This window comes from Terrapene carolina, unplaced genomic scaffold (genome assembly GCF_002925995.2).
Source record: "Terrapene carolina triunguis isolate 2854851 unplaced genomic scaffold, T_m_triunguis-2.0 Scaffold58, whole genome shotgun sequence".
Taxonomy (NCBI): Eukaryota; Metazoa; Chordata; order Testudines; family Emydidae; genus Terrapene; species Terrapene triunguis.
In genome coordinates this window covers 86897502-86921930 of record NW_020664409.1, presented here as the reverse complement: position 1 = coordinate 86921930, position 24429 = coordinate 86897502, and the positions used below count along the sequence as shown (strand labels likewise).

At 41.0% G+C, this 24429-nt stretch overlaps 1 protein-coding gene across 1 annotated transcript in view; it reads left to right on the top strand.

Moving 5' to 3' along the window:
- The window catches only part of CSMD3 (CUB and Sushi multiple domains 3), a 1099171-nt gene that overhangs the window by 499557 nt on the left and 575185 nt on the right, over nucleotides 1–24429 (top strand). Inside the window, exon 11 of the mRNA XM_026659890.1 lies at nucleotides 5090–5211. Coding sequence (XP_026515675.1) covers nucleotides 5090–5211 — 122 coding nt within the window. The remainder of the gene's footprint in view (nucleotides 1–5089; nucleotides 5212–24429) is intronic.

The window sequence follows — 24429 nt, the reverse complement described above, 5'->3', positions numbered from 1 at the left end:
TGTGCATTGCAGAATAATATGCATAAGGAAGAAGTAAGCATTACCAAAAGGCATGCTATCTATACACTTAAATAAAGATAATTGTAAAATATTAATGAAAAAAATAACATAGCAGTTTAGTGTTTGGAATGTTTGTCACTGACTGGGAGTAGAGATCATGACTCTCCAGCCAGTTCAACATAGATCATTATTTATTAATTCTTTTAGACTCTTATCCTAACAATCTCTGAATAGCTTGCACTTCTGTCCCTTTTTTTGTGATATTTCAGAAGAGCGGGTCTCCCTTTGGGTGCCAGCCAGTCATTACTTTGCCATGACACTCTACTCTTGTTTGTAAGTTTCTCTTCATGGATCTTTTTTTAAGACATGATATACTACGTTAATGTTTTGTGATGGAAGGAGGCTCTGCAGATCATGTGTCTAACTTCTAAACCCTATAATGGCAATGATTCACTGAAGTACTTATGAGCATGCCTAATTTTCAGCACTTGAATACTTTAATTGACTTCAGTGAACATAGTCTCAAGCTTGACATTAGGCACATGCTTAAAGTTCCTTGGTGAAATGGGGCCAGTGTACTCTTACCTATTTCTCTGAACAAACATATTCCCAGAGCTGCAGTTTCTTCAGTTACTGTTTTTTGAGAATCCATTTCACATAGTAATTAGTCTGTATATTAAAAATAAAAATATATCTGATCCTTTCTTAACTTCATTTAATCTCCTATTACTTGTCAGGTGCATTGCCCTCTTAAATAGTTGTGTCATTCACTTTTTCGGTGCCTCTTGGAAAAATTTCCTCTCATAATCTCCTCTTCTAAATGGATATAAACCTACCTTTTCTAATGTTTCCTAATATTTAGGAATATCTCAGCCATTAATATCCTTTTTGGTCTCTCTGTACCTTATATAATTATTGAATATTCTTCATGAAATAAAGTCTAGGTTAGTCTAGACTCCAAAAATGGTGCAGCCCTTTGTACCATGTCCTCAGCGATATCTTCTGAGGTATTGATATCCCTACTCTATATATCTGTACTCTATTTGCTTTCCTAACTGAAGCTAAATATGGAACTTTTATGGACCATTTTCCTCGTCAATGATGTGCAACTTCTGCCCCTTGATATCAACATGTTACCTCAATTTTTGTCTAGATCTAGCCTTCCACTTTTTTGATACTGGCAAATCATACCTATATAATGTCATTTGGCATTGGCATATCTTTCTTGTATGTTTATTATCCAGTATACTGGAAATAAGATCAAGTCTAACATAGGCGTAGACTCCGAGCGTGATCCGGAGATCAAGCACCAACCGAAAATAATAGGGGGTGCCCAGCATCCACGGGCCACCAGTAGATGGCAGAAGCACGTACATGGTGTACAGTGAAACCAGAAGGTGAAAAGCACCCACCAGCAAAAACAAAAGTCAGCGCCTGTGGAGCCTAACCAGCAGTATAAGTAGGGCGGTACAGTCCAATACCCTGTACCAGCAAGATATTTATAGCTGTATGGCGTTCTGGAAAGACACAGGAGGAGCAGAACATGGGGTCACCGTGGGCCCATGCTGGCAGATCCTTCAGCGTGTCGATAATGCCCCCAGCCCCGCCCACAGCCCTGTCCTCCGGCGGGGCTGCTGTATAAACAGAGGAGACCCTGCGTGAAAGGGCTGGGGGATGGTACAGCTGCATCGGAGGAGCTGCGGGCATGGGGCCACCCAGCAGCCTCACGTTTTGCTCCTTTCGCTGCTGAAGTTCCAAAGTCTCCGGTGCAGCGGGAGGAGGACAGAGCCCCCTCCTACCCACCCCAGGTACGGGGGGTGGATCATGAGGAGGGGATGGGGAGAGCGTGGGGTTCCTGGACTGGTCACGTGCTCCCCGTTAGATACTGTCTCCCCCGAGGCACCACTTGCACTACTGAGCCTAACACTGAGCATTGATTATTATCTGATCTATAACTAGAATCCATTGTTAACGGTGAATTTCTTCTTTTTTACTTATTCCCTGCAGTGCTGTAGGAATCAGCACAGAAACATTACAACAAGTTAATACTTAGGTGAGATGGCTTTTGAGGTATGCCTTGACATCAGAAGGGTTGTCAGGAAAAGTTTTCAAACCAGAAATGTGGGATATCTTAGAGATATTAAGGAAACAAACTTGCTGCTTTGTGTTTACTTTCCTTCTGTGTGAATGAGACTTGGTTTGTATATGAATCATTAAAAAAATAAAAGGAATATACTAACTTTGTATATTTTGCAAGAATTTTGTTTTCACTACTACTACTTCTAAGTGGAAACTGTTCCGCTACCCCTAAAAATAATCACAGCTCTCTGAGTTCTTGCTTTTAGATATTTATTCAGTGGTTTGTATGCTCTGTTTTTTGCAGGTAAGGGAGGAGAATAATATGGATTCAGCTGACAGCTCTACATCAGATCAAGGATATCATAGTTAAAAATCTAACTAAATCTAAAAATCTGGGGTTTTTTTCCTATTTGATTTCAGTGGGATTTCAGAATCTGACAATGTTGTAGCCTTTTATGTGGTACTGTATATAAAGCCATCTTAAAATGAAATTGAATAATGGCTCTACTGCTTTATATTTGCATCCTCAAAAAACTATGACTCCCATTTATCCCTTCTTTTTTCTCCTTAGTCTGTCCTCAGCCATGAGTTGTGTGTTGTTCTAATCTGTGATGGTTTTGTGTATTTTATTATTTATGAGTCATCGGTGTTTGAAAGAAGCCTACTAGATAAATACAGTTATGGAAGTTACAGATGAAAAAATATATTAAATAATCTACTCCAGGTTCTTCAATTTTCTTGCCATGCCACTGTATTTTGATATAGATATGCATGACATTTGTGTGAGATTTAGAGATATATGGAACCTATTAAGTTGCAAGAGAATATGGAGGTGCAATTGTGTGTGGCATTGGTTAATTAACAAATACAAGCAATGTTTTCATATAGTTATTTTGATTTATAAACCATTTAAAGCACAATGCACCTAACCCAGGCCCTTGGTTTCTTTGACAAAAAATTATATAACACAATATTTATGCAAATTCAACAGATTTGAAACAGGTGATGCTGAAGGCTTTAATAGATTAACAATATTTACCATGACTTCCAAGACTCAGGTCAAACCCATCACTTTTCCACAAACCTCTTGTTGATATTGAGGAAAAGAATCTTTGGAGATAATCATTCCTGGGTGTTATAGAAACGACAATAATTTCATGATAATTATTACGTTCTTGTTAAGAACATTGAGCTTGTTATAAAATATCTTCTGCTCTTTCTTTTCTGTAGTAGTAGTGTTTTCAAAATATTTTCCTTTGCAGAAACATTTTCAAATACTCTTTGCTCAAAGATAGCTAAATGAGCCATGCTAGTCACACAGTCAAAGTGGAGAGAACAAAGAAATTATACTGATGGTTTTTAGATATTATTTCTAAGCTTTAAAGACGTTTCTTGATATAGTAAATACTTTTTGTGTAGATATGCACAGGAGAACAACAATTGGTGTGAATGAAACTTGGAGAGTGTGTTCAATGAATCTACTAACTTGATCTCTTACTCTCTCAAATTTGCTGAGTGACATGCATACTGTAGTTAGTTACCACTGGAAATGCAGATGGAAGTTACTGCAGGAAATGTAAACATGAGTTGGATTATCTAAGGTTGGAACAAAGAATAGGTAATGAACAGCGTGTGGACTTCTTTAGTATCTTAGTAAACCTAAGTTTCCATTTATGAAAACCTCAGGACCCTCAAGAAAAGATCTGCATCTTAGAACAAGCTAGCTTTGATTTACTGTCTACCCCTGCCAAAATTAGCATGCTTTGTCAAAGTGTAAGCAAATTGTATGACAGATTCACCTATCATAGTCAAAATTTAAATCAGTGAAGTGAAATGGTCTGCCAGACTCCAGCATGAGCAATTATTTTTCTGCTTCTGCAGCTTACTCACTACAATGCTATAGGAATCAGCACAGAAACATGACAAAAGGCTCAGATATAGCTGAGGTTGCTTGTCAAATATATTGCTTAACCCAGAAAAAGGTTGATCAGGAATGTTTTCAGCACAGGTATACAAAATGTCAAAGGAACAACACAGACACGAAGCCTATATATACTACCTCTGTGAGAGGCTTGGCTTGTATGTTGTTTAGGGTATGCTTATTCACGCTATGTGAAATCCTGTCATTACAGCAGCCAATGACAAAACTCTCAATTGACTTGAACAGGGCCAGGATTTCACCTACTAAGTAATATAGCACCTTTCTGCACAAATGGTCCCATTGACTTCAGAGAATATTTGTGGGGTAAAGAGCTACTCATCATGAATAAGGGTGGCAGAATCTCATCCTAAACAGAGAATAAAAATCTGTTAATGTTTCATATTTTGCTAGAACTCTGTTTTCACTAGTACTACATCAAAATGTAAGATACCCTGCTCTATCTATAAGTAGTCACAACTGACTTTTTTTAAAATACATTTATTTAATAGTTCACATGCTCTGTTCTTTAAAAACTGGTATAGCTTACTTCATATAAGGGCAGTATCTGCAGAGTTCCCTTTGAAAGATTTCATTGTTGCAACCATGAATGTAACTCCAGCAGAGATAACAGCAATAGACGTGCTAGCATGAACAAAGGACAACTAATCCTCAAAAACACTCTAGTAATAATAGTGCGCTTTGTCATTAAGTCTGGTATATGAACACTTCTCTTTACAGGTATTTATTAAGAGTAATGAAATAATGTATTTATCTTTTTTACATTATTCTGATTTATTTAAAATAAATTTAACAGTTACTTTATATAATCTTGGTGCATACTCTTTTAATCACAGCTAGTTTCTGTTTTGTGTCTTTTCAAAGGTAATATCTTGAACCTTAGAGTATGTGCATTTTACTTGTGTCCCTAAATAATGCAACACAAATATAATGATCTTATATTGCAATGGGTATATTCTTAACTGGTATTTTAATCCTTTGCATATTTTTAATGTTTGAGAGAGAATGTTTTATGCATTTGCTGTACATGTTTCATGCATGAATTATAAGTTAAACATTTTATTTTTGCAGTAAAGACTTGTGGATCTAATCTTCAGGGACCCAGTGGCACCTTCACATCACCCAATTTTCCATTCCAATATGACAGTAATGCTCAATGTGTTTGGGTCATCACAGCTATACATACCAATAAGGTAAGTTTAAAACTTAGTGCTAGTTTAAAAAAGCAACAGTACAAAAGCATGCACAGACTCTAATATTTATTTTAATATTATTTATTACTAAAGTGCAGTTCATATTTCTATGAACATTATTGGTTATGTATGGACAGATATTGAAAGAATGATGAATATCTACCTCTAGAGTATTTTGCTTTTTGTTTTCCAGTAGATGCTATCATGTTTTTGATGTAATTCACAGTAGTTTCCACAAAAGTGATACTTAGTAGAATAAAGTTACCACTATATCAAGGGCTGTGCACATCTCATTCAGGTCTTTGCCTCAGGATGGGACTGGAAAAGCCTCCGTAGAACCGGTTGCAGTTACCCCTCACGCCTCATCACTTTTCCCTGGACTCAGGGTCTGCTAGTAACTTCCCATCTCCGTTACTAATCACAGCTCCCTGGGAGGCCATGGATCATAGCACGCTCCTCGTCAGTACCCAGCCTGGGCTGGGGAAGCCAATGATCCAAAGTAGTATAAGGGCCCTACTGTCAATCAAACTCCAACCCCGCCCCTTGACCCATTAAGCCCCACCCCTTGACCCCTTGGTCCCTCCTGCCTGTCACCAGAAGTCCCACCCATGGGGGTATTACTTCGGGGTCAAGGTGCCACCTGACTGGAAGCAAGGTGCGTCATGTGACCCCCCCCTCTAAGAACTCCTCCCACCACCCTCTACCAATCAGGAGGAGTTTCGTCCTGATAGGACCGCCCCGAGAGGAGATTTTGACCAATCAGGGTGACTTCCGGGGCGGGGGTGACCGGTCCGGAAGTGAGTCATGTGGCCCCTCTAAGAACTCCCCCCACTACCCTCTATCAATCAGGAGGGGTTTTGTCCCAAAAGGATCGCCCCGAGAGGAGATTTTGACCAATCAGGGTGACTTCTGGGGCGGGGGGTGACCCGTCCAGAAGTGGGTCGTGTGACCCCTCTAAGAACTCCTCCCAAGGTCCTCCGCCAATCAGAGTGCAGCACCATTACCCCATAAGTCCCAGCGCCAGACAGAGGACTGTCCTCTTACCAAGGACACGTGTTTTCGAAATCGCGGAAAGGCTGCTGAGAGAAACGTGGACTCCTTCACCACCTCTGTGAGAACTTCAGACTTTGTTTTAGCCCCCAAGCACCTTTGGACTTGTGTGGAGAAAGCGCTACATCAGCGACAGTTCCGAGGAGGACCCTTTGACCCAGCCGTTGATGGATACGCCGGAACCCGACCCCGAAACCCTCGTGAGGCACCCTGATGAGCGTGATGGCCTCTCTTTGTCCACCCCCTCAGGAGGTGGAAAGCGATCGCGGCTCGGGGAAGGCACCGGTGGACAAAGCAAATGGAAAAGACGGCGCTCAGGTAAAATGAATGATTAAGAAGCGGCGGTCAAGGAGGGGTGGGTAATGGGGTAGGAACCAGGGGTTGCGTAAATTAAAAAACAAGCAGTGGGGGTGCTTACATGGTTTCTTTTCTGAAAATCTCTCAACAGGTCTACGATGCCTTTTTAGAGGTCTTTAAGAACTTACACATCGGAAGCCCTGTGGGAATAAATATATCATGCGTCAGCTGTTTTTGCTCATGTCTGAGACACAGATCTCAAGCCGAAAAGGACAAAATGGAAGAATGAACCATCTGAGACTCCCTTATGGTAGGGGTCATGGCATCCATTTTTACAGACGGCTGTAAAAGGTCGTGTTAAACCAGGCGATTAATAAAACTTATTTAAATGTGTCAATATGAATGTGTCCCCTTTCATACTCGTGGTAGTAAAAGACGGTGCCTGTAACAGTCATGTCTCCACAGACGGCTCTGTTAAAGAAAATATATTACGCCCCGAGGAAGTTGGGAGCTTCGGCGGGGTCAACCCTCTTTTTCAAGTGGCCAGAGAGCATAGTAAAACTTTAAACAGAAGACAGGTAACAGCATGGCTTTCAGACCAGGATGCTTACACTTTACACAAACTGGCTCAAATACGTTTTAAAAGAAACAAGACCATTGTTTCAGATGTGGATGCGCAGTGGCAGGCAGATTTGGTGGATATGCACCGGTTCTCCAAACACAACAGCGGATTTAAGTACATCTTAACAGTGATAGAATGTCTATCCAAATATGCCTGGGCCTTAGGCCTAAACGACAAGACGAGTGGTAAGATATCCAAGGCCTTTAAAGCTATTTTCAGTGAAGGTTGTGTGCCTCAAAAATTACAAACCGATCAGGGGAAAGAATTTTTAAACAAACCTTTAAGTGGATTGTTAAAGCGGCATGGAGTTCACCATTTTGTTACCAATAATGAAGTCAAAGCAGGGGTTGTGGAGCGATTTAACAGAACTTTAAAAACTAGGATGTGGAGATATTTTACAGCCCATAACACCTTTCGCTACATTGACGTCTTACCTGACTTTATAAAGAGTTACAACCAGAGCTTTCACAGAACTATGCATACCAGACCCGTTGATGTTAAACCTTCAAATTCTCTGAAGGTATGGAAAATGGTTTACGGAGATGGTTTTAAAATAAAACCGGTTGTTGCCCCTTTTAGAAAAGGTGACCACGTGAGACTATCTAAAACCAAAGGCGCTTTTGAAAAAGGTTATGAACAGACGTTTACCGATGAGATATTCATAGTAGATGAAGCCTTAACCAGGGGCCAGAGACCTGTATACCGATTAAAAGATTACGAGGGTGAGGCAGTTACTGGATCTTTTTACCCTGAAGAATTACAAAAAGTAAACCCCAAACGAGACAGGATTTACAGGACTGAAAAACTTCTAGCAGAGAAAGGAAAAGGGAGAAAAAAGCAGCTACTGGTGAAATGGTTGGGGTGGCCCGATAAGTTTAACAGCTGGGTGGAAGCTTCTCAACTCTGTGACATCTAGACATGAACAAAAAAAGATTCCTTCTGCAAGGACAGAGAGAGAAAAATGAGCGACGGCGGGTTTTACATTACTTTGCCCAGCAATGCCAGCTCTGCAGTTTTTCCCCAAAACACCATCTCGAACTTTACAATACAGCTAATTAAGCCCTTGGATCTCCCGGGTGCCTGGGAGGTGGGGTTAGTGGAAATACAATACCCGCACAGCTGGAATACTATCAACGAAGGCACCCCTTTCAAAATCACCTTTGGAGCTATAACATGGAATTTCATCCTACAACGAGGTTATTACTCGACCATACCCGAATTACTGGAGCATATGAACAGCAACGTGGCTCGTCATCCCGGACCGCCTGAGGTGGTCATGAACTACGACCCTGTGGGTAGAAAAGTGAGACTTAAATCTACCGATTTTATGTATGTGTTTTCTAATGGCGGGGAGCTAGCTAACATTCTGCGTTTGGGCCCCAAACGCAACGTCCAAAAATTCCCCTTCTCGGCAGACATCACAGGAGGTTTTAACTCCTTGTATCTATACATGGATATCGTAGAACACCAGTTTGTGGGGGACTTTTCTGTTCCCCTGTTATGCTGCGTCCCTGTCCGAGGAAGGAACAACGAGTTTGTTACCATCACCTACGATAAACTTCATTACGTCCCTGTCAGTAAACACCACATCGACACCATCACCATTGAAATAAAGACAGATCAGAACAGACATGTCTCATTTCACTTCGGCAAGGTGATCATCAAGCTGCATCTGCAGCCGCGGAGAGAGCGAGGTTTCTAAAAAAGCAAAACCCTATTAGGGCGATCCCAAAAAATGATGGCGACCCCACCATCTACAGGAACTATTACAAAGCCCAGGCTGGATATGCCCTTCCTGGATATCATGGGCTCCCCATGATGTATGGGGCGGGTGTGGGTGGAATATTTCGTAGCCTCTTTCGAAAAGCCATACCGCTTTTGAGGAGGGGGCTAGAGATTATTAAACCCCACGTAAAAACTGCCACTCAGAACATAGCTAAAGATGTGGTAGGTCATGTCTCCCGTGCTGTTCTGGAGAAGGTGGGGAATACAGCTTCACAGGAAGGATCGAGGCTGATGTACATTAAAAGGAGGAAGAGAAAGAGAAATACGTCATACCCGCGACGCACAGGTCCCCCGAAACCCTTTAAAAGAAGGACTTTGACACGCAGGGCCAGCCATAAGCGAAAGTCCAAGAGGAAGCCTGGGCGAAAGAGGAGACGCGCTCTGCCTGGTAAAAGAGACATATTTTAATCAACATGGCTTTTGTTCACTGCGGGTCTGAAGAGTGCACCAAATCCGAACTAGACTGGTTTCAAATAGCCCCTACGCAGACCAGCATCGAGAAAAGCATCTACATCGAGGTGCCACCTCTATCGGCCATTACGGAGTCTGCCCCCATTGACTTTTTTATAGCAGGGAATGGCACAGATTATATGGATTTAAACAACACGCTACTGTACCTGTGTTACAAGATTGTAAAAGGAGAAGGAACTGAACTCACCGTGGACGCCGAAGTGGGCCTGGTGAATTACCCCGTGGCCTCTATTTTCAGTCAGTTGGATGTCACGCTGGGAGACTGCCTCATAAGCCAAAGCAACAACTGTTACTCTTACAGGGCCTTTATAGAATCGGTGCTCAATTACAGCGATGACACCCTCGCCACGCAATTTTCCGCCGGCCTGTTTTACAAAGACACTGGTGGACAACATGAAGAAACAAAGTTGGATGGAGGGAATCTAGGATTTGTGAGGTGTGCAAAGCTGACGGCCGAGAGCAGAATGGTAGAGCTGCTGGGCCATTTACACAGCGACCTGGTTTTTCAAGAAAAAACTTTTGTTAAACGGAGTGGATGTGAAAATTAAACTGACGCGCAGTAAAGACGCTTTCTGTTTAATGGGCAGTGCGGCTGAAGACTTTAAACTGCGCATTGTATCAGCGTCCCTTTTTGTGAAGAAAGTATGGGTGGCCCCGGGAGTCCGTCTGGGGCATGGTAAGCACATGCTTACCGCTAATGCTAAATACCCCATGGACCGTGTGGGAATGAACGTGTTTAGCATCCCCACGGGCAGCAGGAGAACAAGACCCCCTCTCCGTCGCCTGCGGCTATCACTGCGTGTTTTTCTTACATCATCATAGTAAGGGTTTATCTTTTGACCGGATTTTAAAATTGTATTCTAACGACTTAGTACAAAATGACCGGATGGTGATGAATTTTGTAAAAAATAAATTTAAATTCTTGGGCATGCCTAGCCTTGCTCAAACCATGTTTCAACAAGCCCAGACGTGTATCTTGCAATGATTTTCATAGCCATGTTACGCAATAAAGTACCCCAGGTGCGGGGTTTAAAGACAATTGATGTTTGGTGGTGTTTTTTTTAATAAAAAAAAAAAAACCACACACACCAATTGAGAAAAAGTACACAGATTTTTTTTAAATTATAGAAATGTTTTATTTAAAGCAAAACATTACCAGTTTTTTTTTAAATTTAGAATGTGAAAAACATTACACACTGAGCCATTCGGCTCTTTTAGCCAATTTTCGTTTGAAAAGGACAAGCTCCAGCATACCTGAGGTTTTTATACCATCTTAGCCCATTGTTTCAAACAGACTTCAACACAGTTGCTAACAGGTTAATTTAATCACCCCTCCCATAGCATTCCCTTTTGTGATCTGGGGTAGTGAAACCATTTTGTCTGCACAACAGGGTTTTCCCCCCCCCCCTTTAAGTTAAAATACATTTGTGGCTTTCTTACAGTATTAAACAGTACCCATTTCCAAGTGGGGGCCCTTTGCAGATATCAATGAATGTCTTGGGGCTTGGTTGTTTTTTAAAACATGTTTCTTTCATGCTTAAAGTTTGGGGATGGCATTGTTGCCTAGAAAGAATGACCCACAGCATTCAACCAACTTCTGAGCCATATTTCAACTGTCCAATAGCGTTCCACCAACTCCTGGGTCCTTTAAACTGTCCACTAGTGCTCTACCAACCCCAGGGGTTATATTTAAACTGTCCAATAGCATCTGTGAATTCCTGAGGTTTAATTTAATTTCATATTAAGCAGAACTCATCATCCATCCCCACCCACCCCTTACTATGGGTGCACTCCCATCAAATGTAACCCTATAGCAACAAGGGTAAGTAATTGCAGTCACCCTGGCTATTCAGTGAGGGGTGTGTGTGTGTGGTTAAACCTATTCAGTTCAACAGACTAAGGATAGCTCAGTGGTTTAAGCATTGGCTTGTTAAGCCCAGGGTTGTGAGGTCAAGCCTTGAGAAGGCCACTTAGGGATCTGGGGTAAAATCAATATTTGGTCCTGCTAGTAAAGGCAGTTCTATGAGATAGGTATATCTCTATATTAACTCTATTGTCTGAACTAGCCTTGTTTGTTTTATTGTAAGCACATTTTTAGGATTTTTACCCCCTCCCATAACATACATTTCAGCTTTTTGCTATACACCCACAAAAACACAAGAGCTAATTCTCACAAACAATTTATTTTTTTATTTTAAAAAACATACAGTTCCTTGAAAACAAACCAAACTGCTTCATTAAAACTTTTTAGCTCACTTAAGGGCCAAAGGCCTTCTAACAAAACACAGATAGTCACAAACCCCCTTTTAAAAAAATTTACAGCTACCAAGTTTTATATCGCATGTTTGTCCCCTCACCATTCTCTAACTTAATCCTTTTAGATTTCTTACAAATAGTCTTTTTCTTAAGCAGGGTTCTGTAACTCTTTGTGCGGACTAGACGGTCAATATAACGCTGTAAGCAGGCATCTTCCGGTATGGTCATTTTCTTTAGAACACGTTTAGGGTCTGCACTGAATTGCACAGCATTTATCAAGGTCACCCCTTGCGCTAAATGTTCTTGGGTTAGGCACAGACATTGCATACCATAACCTATGGCAATAACAGTGTTTAATAAGCTTTCCAAACACAGCTCAGCACACTGGCCCCGGAGCTTGCAGTTTATATCCACTGAAGTCCAAGTCACACAGGCATGGTGCCTTTGGCCTGGCGCATCTATGACACAGCCCTCACAATCTTCAAAAAGCTTTTCCCTAAGGCAGTGTTTAAGGATAGCATAAACAGCAATGCGTACAATAGTCCGCATGACTTTTTTACGCTCACGACGTGGCACTGGCTCAGTTAGTTCTATGCCAAGCTGCCTCCTAAACTCCTCATAGCCATCATCCTCAGAGTCCTCTTCAACAACTTGTATCGGCGTTGAGCAAAAACATGGTGGGCCCGGTTCATCTTCGCTGCTTGATGCAATGCTGTCCAGGGCCTCTGGGTCCTCTAGAAAGGCATTGTCGAGCTGTTGAGAAATTTTCAGAAAAGAAACTGTGTAAGCACCCCCACTGCTTGTTTTTTAATTTACACAGCCCCCGGTTCCTAACCCATTACCCACCCCTCCTCGACCGCCGCTTCTTAATCATTCATTCACCTGAGCGCCGTCTTTTCCGTTCGCCTTGTCCGCCGGTGACTCCCCCGAGCCGCGATCGCCTTCCACCTCTGAGGGGGTGGACAAAGAGAGACCGCCATGCTCATCGGGGTGTCTCACAAGGGTTTTGGGGTCGGGTTCTGGCATATCCAGCAATGGCTGGGCCAAAGGGCTCCCCTCGGTCGCTCCCTCCTCCTCCTCGGAACTGTCACTAATGTAGCGCTTTCTCCGCGGATGGTCAAAGACCCTCGGGGCTAAAACAAAGTCTGAAGTTCTCACGGAGGTGGTGAAGGAGTCCATGTTTCCTCTCAGCAGCCTTTCCACGATTTCGAAAACATGTGTCTTTGGTAAGAGATGGCCGCCTCCTCTGTCTGGTGCTGGGACTTATGGGGTAATGGTGCTGCACTCTGATTGGCGGAGGGCCTTGGGAGGAGTTCTTAGTGGGGTCATACGACCCACTTCTGGACCGGTCACCCCCGCCCCAGAAGTCACCCTGATTGGTCAAAATCTCCTCTCTGGGCGGTCCTATCGGGACGAAACCCCTCCTGATTGGTAGAGGGTGGTGGGAGGAATTCTTAGAGGGGTCACATGAAACACCTTGCTTCCGGTCAGGTGGCACCTTGACCCCGGAAGTAATACCTCCATGGGTGGGACTTCTGGTGACAGGCGGGCGGGACCAAGGGGTCAAGGGGAGGGGCTTAAGGGGTCAATGGGCGGGGTTAGGGTTTGATTGATGGTAGGGCCCTTATACTAATATCCAACCAGCAGAGCAAATTCAGTGATGAATCCTGGTCACAGGCCACCTGACGCATTTTGTGCATATGCTAAGAAAAAGAAGATGGCTTCCTGAACAGCTGGTCTCAGGGCAAAGTGGTAGCGGTGGGTGGGGGATACTGGGCTCCCACAGCTTGGCCCCTCCCTGCTGATTCACTTCATCCCCTTCACTGGGGTCTCTAGTGCTGTTGTTCTCTTCCCTCCATGGGGCCCCGCCTGGCTGGATGTGTCATCTTGTTCACGGTGGGTTCCCACTCTCCACTGTCCCCAGTGACCGTCACCCCACTTGCTGGCTCTCTTGGCCCCACCACTGTGTCTGTACACAGCTCTCTCTGGCCTCCCATGCTGCTTTGCTCATCCTGGGTTCAGGCCTCAGCTTCCTCCACCCTGCTTGGGGCTGCTCTTCCTGATTCTACTTCCCCCAGCACACAAGGGGGCTAGGATATGAGCTGGGGCTCCCTGGTTGATCTGGTTGCCTTATCAATCAGACTGACTGGCTACTTCCTATTCATTGGTTCTGGTTCTAGGGGTGCTGGGGGTGCTGCTGCACCCCCTGGTTTGAAATAGTAATAACAACCCAAATACATGGTTTCTGCTTCAGCATCCCCACTATAAAAATTGTTCCAGCACCACTGTTCCCACTGGCCCTGGTCTGGAGGTCTCTGATTGGCCAGAGGCCTGGTCTGTCCCAAGATCCTGATCCAATTTGGCACTTCCCCTTTCCCCTGGTATGGGGAGAGGGCCAGCCAAAAAGTACCCACAAAGTTTTAATAAGAGACCAACTGTCCCCTATACATGACAGAAAAAATAAGGGAAAACGTATGAGAGGAACCTTAGTTTCCCATAATCCCCTCCACCCCCCAGTCCCTTCATCCAGTTTCCCTGTTTTCTATAGGAAGTGACGGTCTGATTATTGGATATTTATTTTGGATGTATATGAATAAAAGACCTGTTAGGTGTGCCCTACGGTATTTCTGTTTACTCTGTTTGCAGCATTATTCTTTTCTAAAGAATATCTAATTTAGCTCATTTGAATCCACAGCAGTTTAATATTTCTTAAAATTAATGAAAATCTGTTTGCTTGAAAAAAAAAGCTTTTTTGTTATCAAATATAATTTGCTTTATTCTTCATTATGGTGTAATTCTGTATACTAGTGTTTGTTTAGATTATAATTTAGTTATAATATATTAAACTGTAATTTACATGGTCAAAATCTAACAGTGAATTTTTACTGAGCCTTATGAAATTATATAACTTGGGAAAGTGGGTGAAATGAAAGAAGTAACAATTCACCCTTTAAAGATATAATAAACTCATTTTCACTTATTTTAATTGGGGGAATATTTAACGTTGCCTTTTTGCATGTTTCATCACACCCATTCTTCTGTTCAAGATGCCTCTCTCTGTGTTAAAAGACTGTGCATCTTTGAAGACAGAATCTGAAATAAATGAAATATGCTTAGCAATGTATCACTGGTTTTGACTCTCAAGCAGTCTTGCCTCACTCATTAACTATGTTGGTGCTGCTTAACCTATCACAGGGATGACGCACTTGGCCTCCAGGGCGAGAGAGGTGCCTGTTGACTGTAGAAGCAGGGTTTCTACAAAGCCATTTTTTATCTAGCTGTGATAGTTCTTGCCTTACCTGTCTGCCTGTTCACTGTTTAAACGTGCAGCTTTCACAGTTATTCCTTTTTAATTGAATGTTCAAGTCACAGTAAGCTTTGCACAATTGGTCAATACTGATAATTTATCTACCCTGTAGCTATTACAATAGCTGATTGGAAAAAATAAATTGATGACACAATTTATCACCAAATTTGAAACATTGCATGGAATCCTATACATTTAGCTGAAAATCTGTTTAGGAGAAAACAAGTTCAGACAATGTCAAAATGATTCAACATTTTCAGAACAAAATACTTTGTTTTGTTTTTCTGTATGAAGGGACTTTTCATTTAGATTTTTTTTTAAATTTTGTATTGTCTTACATAATTTAAAAAAAGATAAAATTGAAACAAAATGTTTTTGATTTTGTCAAAGCAAAACATTCTGATGTATCTAAAAAGAAAAAGCATCCATGCTCAAGAAGTGTGCTTAAGCACTTGGTTAAACATGTGATTAAGTCCATCATATTTAAGTGCATTCATGCACAGGCATGGATTTTAAGCATTTACTTAAGACCTTTCCTGAATGAGAGGCTTAATGAATTTAGGCCCAGATTTTTAAAGAGAGTTAGATGCCTAGTGGGACTTTCAAAGCATGTAGGTACTGAACTCCCATTTAAATCAGTCAGAGTTAGGCATCTAAATGCCTTTAATAATCTGCTCCTTTAGGTACTTCATAGGCTAAGGCCCAGCTTTTTAAAGGTATTTAGGCATTGCTTCACTCAGCATTGCAATGCCTAACTCCCATTGACTTTCAATGACATTTATGTTCCTAGGTCAGTTGGACATTGCAATACTGAGTGGAGCAATGCTTAAATAATTTTAAAAATCTGGGCCTTACTGGTGATGTTTTTCAAAATTTACTGTGGATAGATGGAGTGTAATTTTCAAAAGCTCACAAAATTTTTTCACTTGAACATTCAAAAACACTTCTCCTTAGTGAAGACTATTTTCCTGACAGATTTCAACTTCTTCCTCTGAGCTATTTTGACATTAGAGCTGGTTTAAAAAAGAAAAAGTGGATAAATGTTTTATGTTTTGAGACTGTATTACTTTCCCCCTCCCCCAGCTCTTCACACTCCCAAGGCCTTTTACTTTTGATCCCAACTCTATCACCTTTAAAAGAGATTAAATTTAGGAAATTTCAAACCAAAAGATGAAAGTCAGATTTTAGTGCCTGAGAATACATGCTTATAATGGAAACTGTACTAGAGTCTTAACTATAGCAGGCATTGCCGTTACTGCTGTAGGCCTAGATTCAGCAAAATATGCATGTGCTTAACTTTAAACATGTTGGTAATCCTATTCTTGTTCAGCAAAACCATTAAGCAAATGCTTAAGTCTCATTGACTTCAATAGGATTTAAGGTTCTTAAAGATAAGGACATGCTTTAGTGTTTTGGTAAATAGGAGTAGGGTTACTCATGCTTAAATTAAGTATGTGTTGAAGTTCTTTGCTGAACCAGAGCGGTGATCTGGAATAGCTGCTTCACATCATTGGTATATGTGATATGTCTGGAATATCAGTGTCATGGGCAAACTTTTAATTAAGCAACATATTGGTAACCGTTATGACCTTAATTATAAAATATGATCTGTTAGTGAGGACTCCTGCATTTGTGTGGAATCCCAGTGAAGTCAGTTGAACTCCATATGTGCTCAGACTATGGTACGTTAGCGGATCCCAGGGTAGGATGAGGGAGAATAGCTATAAAACCTGTTTATGTTGGTGTCTGAAAACATTGCCCTTTGCAAATCTTACTGCAGGGATTCAACTTGAGTCTAATTTAAACTAGTTGATACATAATAATACTATTCTGTGTAAACCAAACTACCTCCGATTGGTTTTTGATATCTTAAAGTTAAGCAGGGTTGGGATTGATCAGTGCTTTGATTGGAGGGGAAGAAACATTTACGCGTTGTAAGTACTATAGAGACAATTCAGGAGATTGTATTGAAGACTGTGCCAAGGTCAAAGAAAATGCGGAAGGAGGAACTATCAGCAGTAGAAAGAAGAGGTTGTTAAAACTTAAAAACAGTGGTTTTCATTCTCTGCCAAAAAGGAAATTCAGTATTATTTTTGTTGGGAATAATGTTGTGAGAGCAATGAATGAGGAGAACAAAGAAGAATGCATTTTAGCACTTTACTGAGAGAGAAAAAATCCAGTGGTTAGTAATATTCATCATGGTCATTAATTTTATTTTTAAAATTCTTTGTTGAAAAAGAATATACACAGATTATAACAGTAATGATGGGGACTGTGGTACATTTCAGAGAGTTGGAAAGCTAAAAAAAAGTCTCTGCTTTTACTTAATTATGAATATTTGTATTGTAGTAGTACCTAGGGGCTCTGATTAGGTACTGTTCAGACACATAATAAAAAGACAGTCCCTGTGTGACACACACTGGGTCCAGGGTGAAGATAGTGTCCTAATATCATTCAGCCCCTTAAAAAAAGTCCAGAGGTACATGGGGAGGAAATCTGTTTGCTTATCACATAATTAATTTTGTCCACTTATTTCTTTGACCAGTTTTTATAAGTACAGACTTCTAGCCCTTCATGGATATAGAAAAAGCTCAGTGTCCTAGCATCCAGCCTATTAATTATATATTATGCAGTAATATATCTTTAAAAATCAAGGATACTTATGGCAATGCTTGGTTGTCTGCTCTAAGATGATCATTGAAGTTATTTTGAAATGTTGTTATTGGGGTTTGTTTAATTGATAATATTCCTAATTAAAAAAAAAATCAAAGTGAAACAGTATTGTATCAGAACTTTGCAGCCCTAATCACAAATTACTCTTATCCAGCTACAACTTTTTGGACAAATTGTTCAGTCTGAGATTTCTAAGAAGTGTAGAGTTAAAGATAACGAGGGAACAAATCTGAAGAAGTGGGTGATAGATGAAGAACAGCACAAGTGACCTTGGACTGTTACATGCTGGCCCAGGAGTATAATTGCAGCCTGTGTGTGGTTATCAGTGTGACAGGTGACAGGTGCTTGCTAGAGGAGTCAAAAAAAATTTGAGGAAACTGCCCCGGAGTGGAGTTATAGAAAAGAGGACGAGTGAGTGACCCTGGGGCAGTTTTACTACATATACCAGTTTTCTGTGTGGCATGTATTGGAGGGTTACCATTTATTAAGCTGATCCTGGCAGAATCACGGACTTTGCCACCTATCCAATTCTGAATTGCTTTCCCCTGAGTTCTACTAATGTAGCCATATTGTCCTGGATGTAACAGATAATAATACTTGCCCCACACGAATGCTTAGAGGCTTAATTTATTAATGTTTATAAAGCTCTTTGAGACCTTCAGATTGAAGATGTTGTAAAAATGTGATTATTAGTACTAATAATGCATAATAAAATAATGTATTTATTATAATGCCAATATGACTTTAATAGTTGATATATTTGGCTGTCCAAGTAGCTCTCAGCTGACATTAGAAGTGAGGTCAAGTTTCTTATTAAATCCAGTGTTATAATTAGGACTAGATCATCATCATCACCCTGATTAACTGAGCTGCAGAGAATGGATGAGAGAAATAACAAGCCCTCTCCACCTTTTGAGGGCCACAGAATAGCATAGCTCTATGCACAGTTAGGGTAATACTCAACATGATTAAGGGTGAGAGAATCTGACTTACAGGGGGCATCTTTGCATGGTGTTTAAATTCACATTAAACAAAATGCGAGGTTTGTAAGAATAGCATGATATTTTCCTTCCTTATAAAAGACAGAAATAAAAGCAGTAGAAAGAGAAGTAAAGGTTCCTTTTTTCAAAGTATCCCTTAGACAGCTGTGATGAGGTGCCCAATGTTTATACAATTTTACAGCAAGTCCACCAGTGCCTCAAGTACGAATTGATCTTTTGATGTTTTAGGGTCTCTTTTGTTTCATCAGTGGTTACTAGATCAGTCAAAAATATTCTGAGGGAAATTGGTTAGATGTAGGAGTTAAAAAGGAAAATTCAGCCCTGGTGTAAATGTAAATTGACTTCATTCTTATGTCAGGGTTGAATTTGGTTCTAAGGATCTGTTTCTCTCCTGACTAGCTTCAATGATGTATGCACTGGAGTTGTAGCCATGCCAGTCTCAGGATATTAGAGAATCATAGAATCATAGACTTTAAGGTCAGAAGGGACCATTATGATCATCTAGTCTGACCTCCTGCACAACGCAGGCCACAGAATCTCACCCATCCACCCACTCCTGTATCAAACCTGTGTCTGAGCCATTGAAGTCCTCAAATCATGGTTTAAAGACTTCAAGATGCAGAGAATCTTATGGAAAGTGACCCGTGCCCCGTGAAAGTGACGCTGCAGAGGAAGGCGAAAAACCCCCAGGGCCTCTGCCAATCTGCCCTAGAGGAAAATTCCTTCCCGACCCCAAATATGGTGATCAAGCTAAACCATGAGCATGTGGGCAAAACTCACCAGCCAGACACCCAAGAAAGAATTATCTGTAGTAACTCAGATCCCACCCCATGTAACATCCAATCACAAGCCATTGGGCATATTTACCGCTAATAGTCGAAGACCAATTAATTGCCAAAAATAGGCTGTCCCATTATACCATCCCCTCCATAAACTTATCAAGCTTAGTCTGGAAGCCAGATGTATTTTTTGCCCCCACTACTCCCCTTGGAACGCTGTTCCAGAACTTCACTCCTCTGATGATTAGAAACCTTCTTCTAATTTCAAGTCTAAAGTTCCTGATGGTCAGTTTATATCCATTTGTTCTTGTGTCCACATTGGTACTGAGCTTAAATAATTCCTCTCCCTCCCTGGTATTTATTCCTCTGATATATTTATAGAGAGCAATCATATCTCCCCTCAGCCTTCTTTTGGTTAGGCTAAACAAGCCAAGCTCTTTGAGAGTCTCCTTTCATAAGACAGGTTTTCCATTCCTCGTATCATCCTAGTAGCCCTTCTCTGTACCTGTTCCAGTTTGAATTCATCCTTCTTAAACATGGGAGACCAGAACTACACACAGTATTCCAGATGAGGTCTCACCAGTGTCTTGTATAACAGTACTGACACCTCCTTATCTCTACTGGAAATACCTCGCCTGATGCATCCCAAGACCACATTAGCTTTTTTCACAGCCATATCACATTGGCGGCTCATCGTCATCCTGTGATCAACCAATACTCCGAGTCCTTCTCCTCCTCTGTTACTTCCAACTGATGCGTCCCCAGTTTATAACAATAATTCTTGTTATTAATCCCTAAATGCATGACCTTGCACTTTTCACTATTAAATTTCATCCTATTACTATTACTCCAGTTTACAAGGTCATCCAAATCTTCCTGTATGATATCCCGGTCCTTCTCTGTATTGGCAATACCTCCCAGCTTCGTGTCATCTGCAAACTTTATTAGCACCTACCCACTTTTTGTGCTATGGTCAGTAATAAAAAGATTAAATAAGATTGGTCCCAAAACTGATCCCTGATGAACTCCACTAGTAACCTCCCTCCAGCCTGACAGTTCTCCTTTCACTATGACCCATTGTAGTCTCTCCTTTAACCAGTTCCTTATCCACCTTTCAATTTTCATATTGATCCCCATCTTTTACAATTTAGCTAATAATTCCCCATGTGGAACCGTATCAAATGCCTTACTGAAATTGAGGTAAATTAGATCCACTGCGTTTCCTTTGTCTAAGAAATCTGTTACCTTCTCAAAGAAGGAGATCAGGTTGGTTTGGCATGATCTACCTTTTGTAAAACCATGTTGTATTTTGTCCCAATTACCATTGACCTCAATGTCCTTAACTACTTTCTCCTTCAATTTTTTTTCCAAGACCTTGCAAACTACAGATGTCAAACTAATAGGCCTGTAATTGCCCGGTTCACTTTTTTTCCCCTTTCTTAAAGATAGGAACTATGTTAGCAATTCTCCAGTCATACGGTACAACCCCTGAGTTTACAGATTCATTAAAAATTCTTGCTAATGGGCTTGCAATTTCATGTGCCAGTTCCTTTAATATTCTTGGATGAAGATTATCTGGGCACCCCGATTTAGTCCCATTAAGCTGTTCGAGTTTGGCTTCCACCTTGGATGTGGTAATATCTACCTCCATATCCTCATTCCCATTTGTCATCTACCATTGTCCCTAAGCTCCTCATTAGCCTCATTAAAGACTGAGGCAAAGTATTTGTTTAGATATTGGGCCATGCCTAGATTATCCTTAACCTCCACTCCATCCTCAGTGTTTAGCGGTCCCACTTCTTCTTTCTTTGTTTTCTTCTTATTTATATGGCTATAGAACCTTTTACTAGTGGTTTTAATTCCCTTTGCAAGGTCCAACTCTACATGGCTTTTGGTCTTTCTCACTTTATCCCTACATGTCCTGACCTCAATAAGGTAGCGTTCCTTGCTGATCACTCCCATCTTTTTAATCACCTCTTTGAGATGCTTGCTCATCCAGCTCGGTCTACAACTCCTGCCTATGAATTGTTTCCCCTTTCTTGGGAATGCAGGCTTCTGATAGTTTCTGCAACTTTGACTTGAAGTAATGCCAGGCCTCCTCCACCTTGAGATCCCCAAGTTCTTCAGTCCAATCCACTTCCCTAACTAATTTCCTTAATTTTTTAAATTTAGCCCTTTTGAAATCAAAAACCCTAATCACAGATCTGTTTTTGTTTATCCTTCCAATTAGTTTAAACTGAATTAGCTCATGATCACTCGAACCAAGGTTGTCCCCTTCAACCATTTCTTCTATGAGGTCCTCACTGCTCACCAAAACCAAATCTAAAATGGCATCCCCTCTTGTTTGTTCAGCAACTACTTGGTGAAGGAATCCATCAGCTATCACATCTAGGAAAATCTGAGCCCTACTACTATTACTAGCACTTGTCCTCCAGTCTATATCTGGGAAGTTAAAGTCTCCCATGATCACACAATTCCCATTAGTATACTTCATTAAAAAGATCTCTATCCATATCCAAATCAGATCCCGGTGGTCTATAGCAACCCCAAGCAGTATCCCAGGGGACGCTCTAGTAGCTTTCTTCCCCAATGTGATTTTTGCCCAGACAGACTCTGTCTTATCCATTCCATCCCTTCTTATTTCTTTACAGTCTATCTCATGATTAATATACAATGCTACTCCACCACCTTTGCCTTTATTTCTGTCTTTCCTATACAGCACATACCTTTCAATACCTGTACTGACTACTATTCCACCATGTTTCTGTTATCCCTATAATATCCGGTTTCACTTCCTGCACCAGTAACTCTAGTTCCTCCATTTTGTTACCTAGGCATTGGTGTACAAACATCTTAATTCTTGCTGTTTGGCTTCGCTCACATTCTTTACCTGATTAGACCCAGACATTCTACCCCCAGTATCACCTATTAGAATGGTATCGACACTACCCTTCCTCCGTATGTCCATTCTCCTACCCATGGCTGTATCCTTTCTTACTTCGTTTTCTTCCCTCTCAATGTTAAAATCCATCGTGGAGATTACCTGGACATCTCCCCCAAATTCCTAGTTTAAAGCTCTCTTAATCAGTTGTGCCAGCCTCCATCCTAGAAGTCTATTTCCCTCCCTACTCAGGTGAAGTCCATCCCGAGAGAACAGTCCTCTGTCCATGAATGCCTCCCAGTGGCCATACATCCCAAGCACCACTGCCTGAGCCATCTGTTTATCATCATAATCTTGTCACACCTTTGTTGCCCTTCTCTAGGAACAGGCAGAATCCCACTGAAGATCACCTGAGCCTCAGTTTCCTTAAGAGAGAGAAGGTGGATGAGGTAATATCTTTTATTTGACCAACATCTGTTGGTGAGAGGCAGAAGCTTTTGAGCCACACAAAGCAGAGGAAGTGCTCTCTCTCATCAACAGAAGTTGGTCCAATACAAGATATTACCTCACCCACCTGTCTGTCTATCTTCAGTGAAATCAGTTCCATGTCAACACAACACAGATTTGAGAAATATCTTTGGTTCCAGTAAGCCACCTGCCTCCAGACTTTTTTACTGCATTATAGTTGGCCCCTCTATCCACATTGTTAACCAAATGCACCAGTCATTTCCAACCCTTATTTGCAGTGGAGTAGAACCATAACTTTTGATAATATAAGACCAGTAGAGGAATTAAAGGCTGTGAGAACAGCACCTAATTGGGCTGCATTGTCAGTACCACTTTGGGCCTGGTCTTCAAGTATCTTAATATCAGTTTCTAATGAAAAGTGATTTATTACAAAATCCTCTGTCTTAGCAGCACTGTAAGAGATCATCAATCCTGTGATAAATACTTATTGTATGGCCAGAGATGGCAATGACTTTAATATCAGATTCTATGGTTTGAGAGGTAGAACTGGAGAAATTAAATAAAAATCAATTATGAAGGAAGGGCCATGTGGATGGGAGTCAAATGTTAAGTCTTATTGATCTGGGTACACAGGAGCAAAGATATAAGCTTCATGAATATTTGGTGCATTGTTGCTATACAGATTTTTGCATTAGCATTCTCACCTGGAATCTGCTCTGGGATGTTTATCTGTTCAATTATTAAGAATATAATTAAAGTCACCCCTAGAAAAATCTGAGGTGAGAGATCCATAAATACTAATCCAGATAAATAAGAATCCAGGATATGTGGGCATAAGTAGTGAATGTAGTATAAGAATGGTTGATAACCTGGATGATAACATACTTGCCCTTATGGTCGGAAATAATTTTCTTCATTTTTATGAAGGGAACTACTTTATGGATTGGGATATCTGTTCCACATATTTTGATGTTATAGGACAAAGCAAGAAAATTACTTGTCCAGCTTCATCTAAATTTCAAATGCTCCAGTTCAGTTAAGTAAGTTTTCTATATAAGAAATGCAACTAATTTATGACAGTTTAGATATGTGAGATCCTTTTGTTCACCCGAGGAGAATAGAGGTCCCTAACACTTTAAATATTTTATTGTGAGCTAAAATTAGTGAAATCTGAAATGTCTGGGATAGGTAAAATGATGCAGTTGAACCAAAAGGCATGGTGTTTCCCGTGAATGGCACCTGTCCTATTTGGGTCTTGTCATCACAGACATACCTCATCAATCACTGCTTAATATTGGAGTCTTATGACTCAAATTCAGGAACTCTGGAATCTGTTTTGAAGACCTGACATCTAAACCATTATTTAGAGTTCTGCATGTACTGTCAGACACAGACTATATAGAGATACATGTCACGGCGTTGTTCTGTTATATATTCCTTTTTCTATTCTTTTTTTAAATCTCGGGTATATAGGGTGAAACCTTGACTCCACTGTAGTCAATGGTAAAACTCCCATTGGGAGAACTTAAAAATAAAATTAAATAAATGGAGATATCCTATCTCCTAGAACTGGAAGGGATCTTGAAAGGTCATCATGTCCAGCCCCCTGCCTTCACTAGCAGGACCAA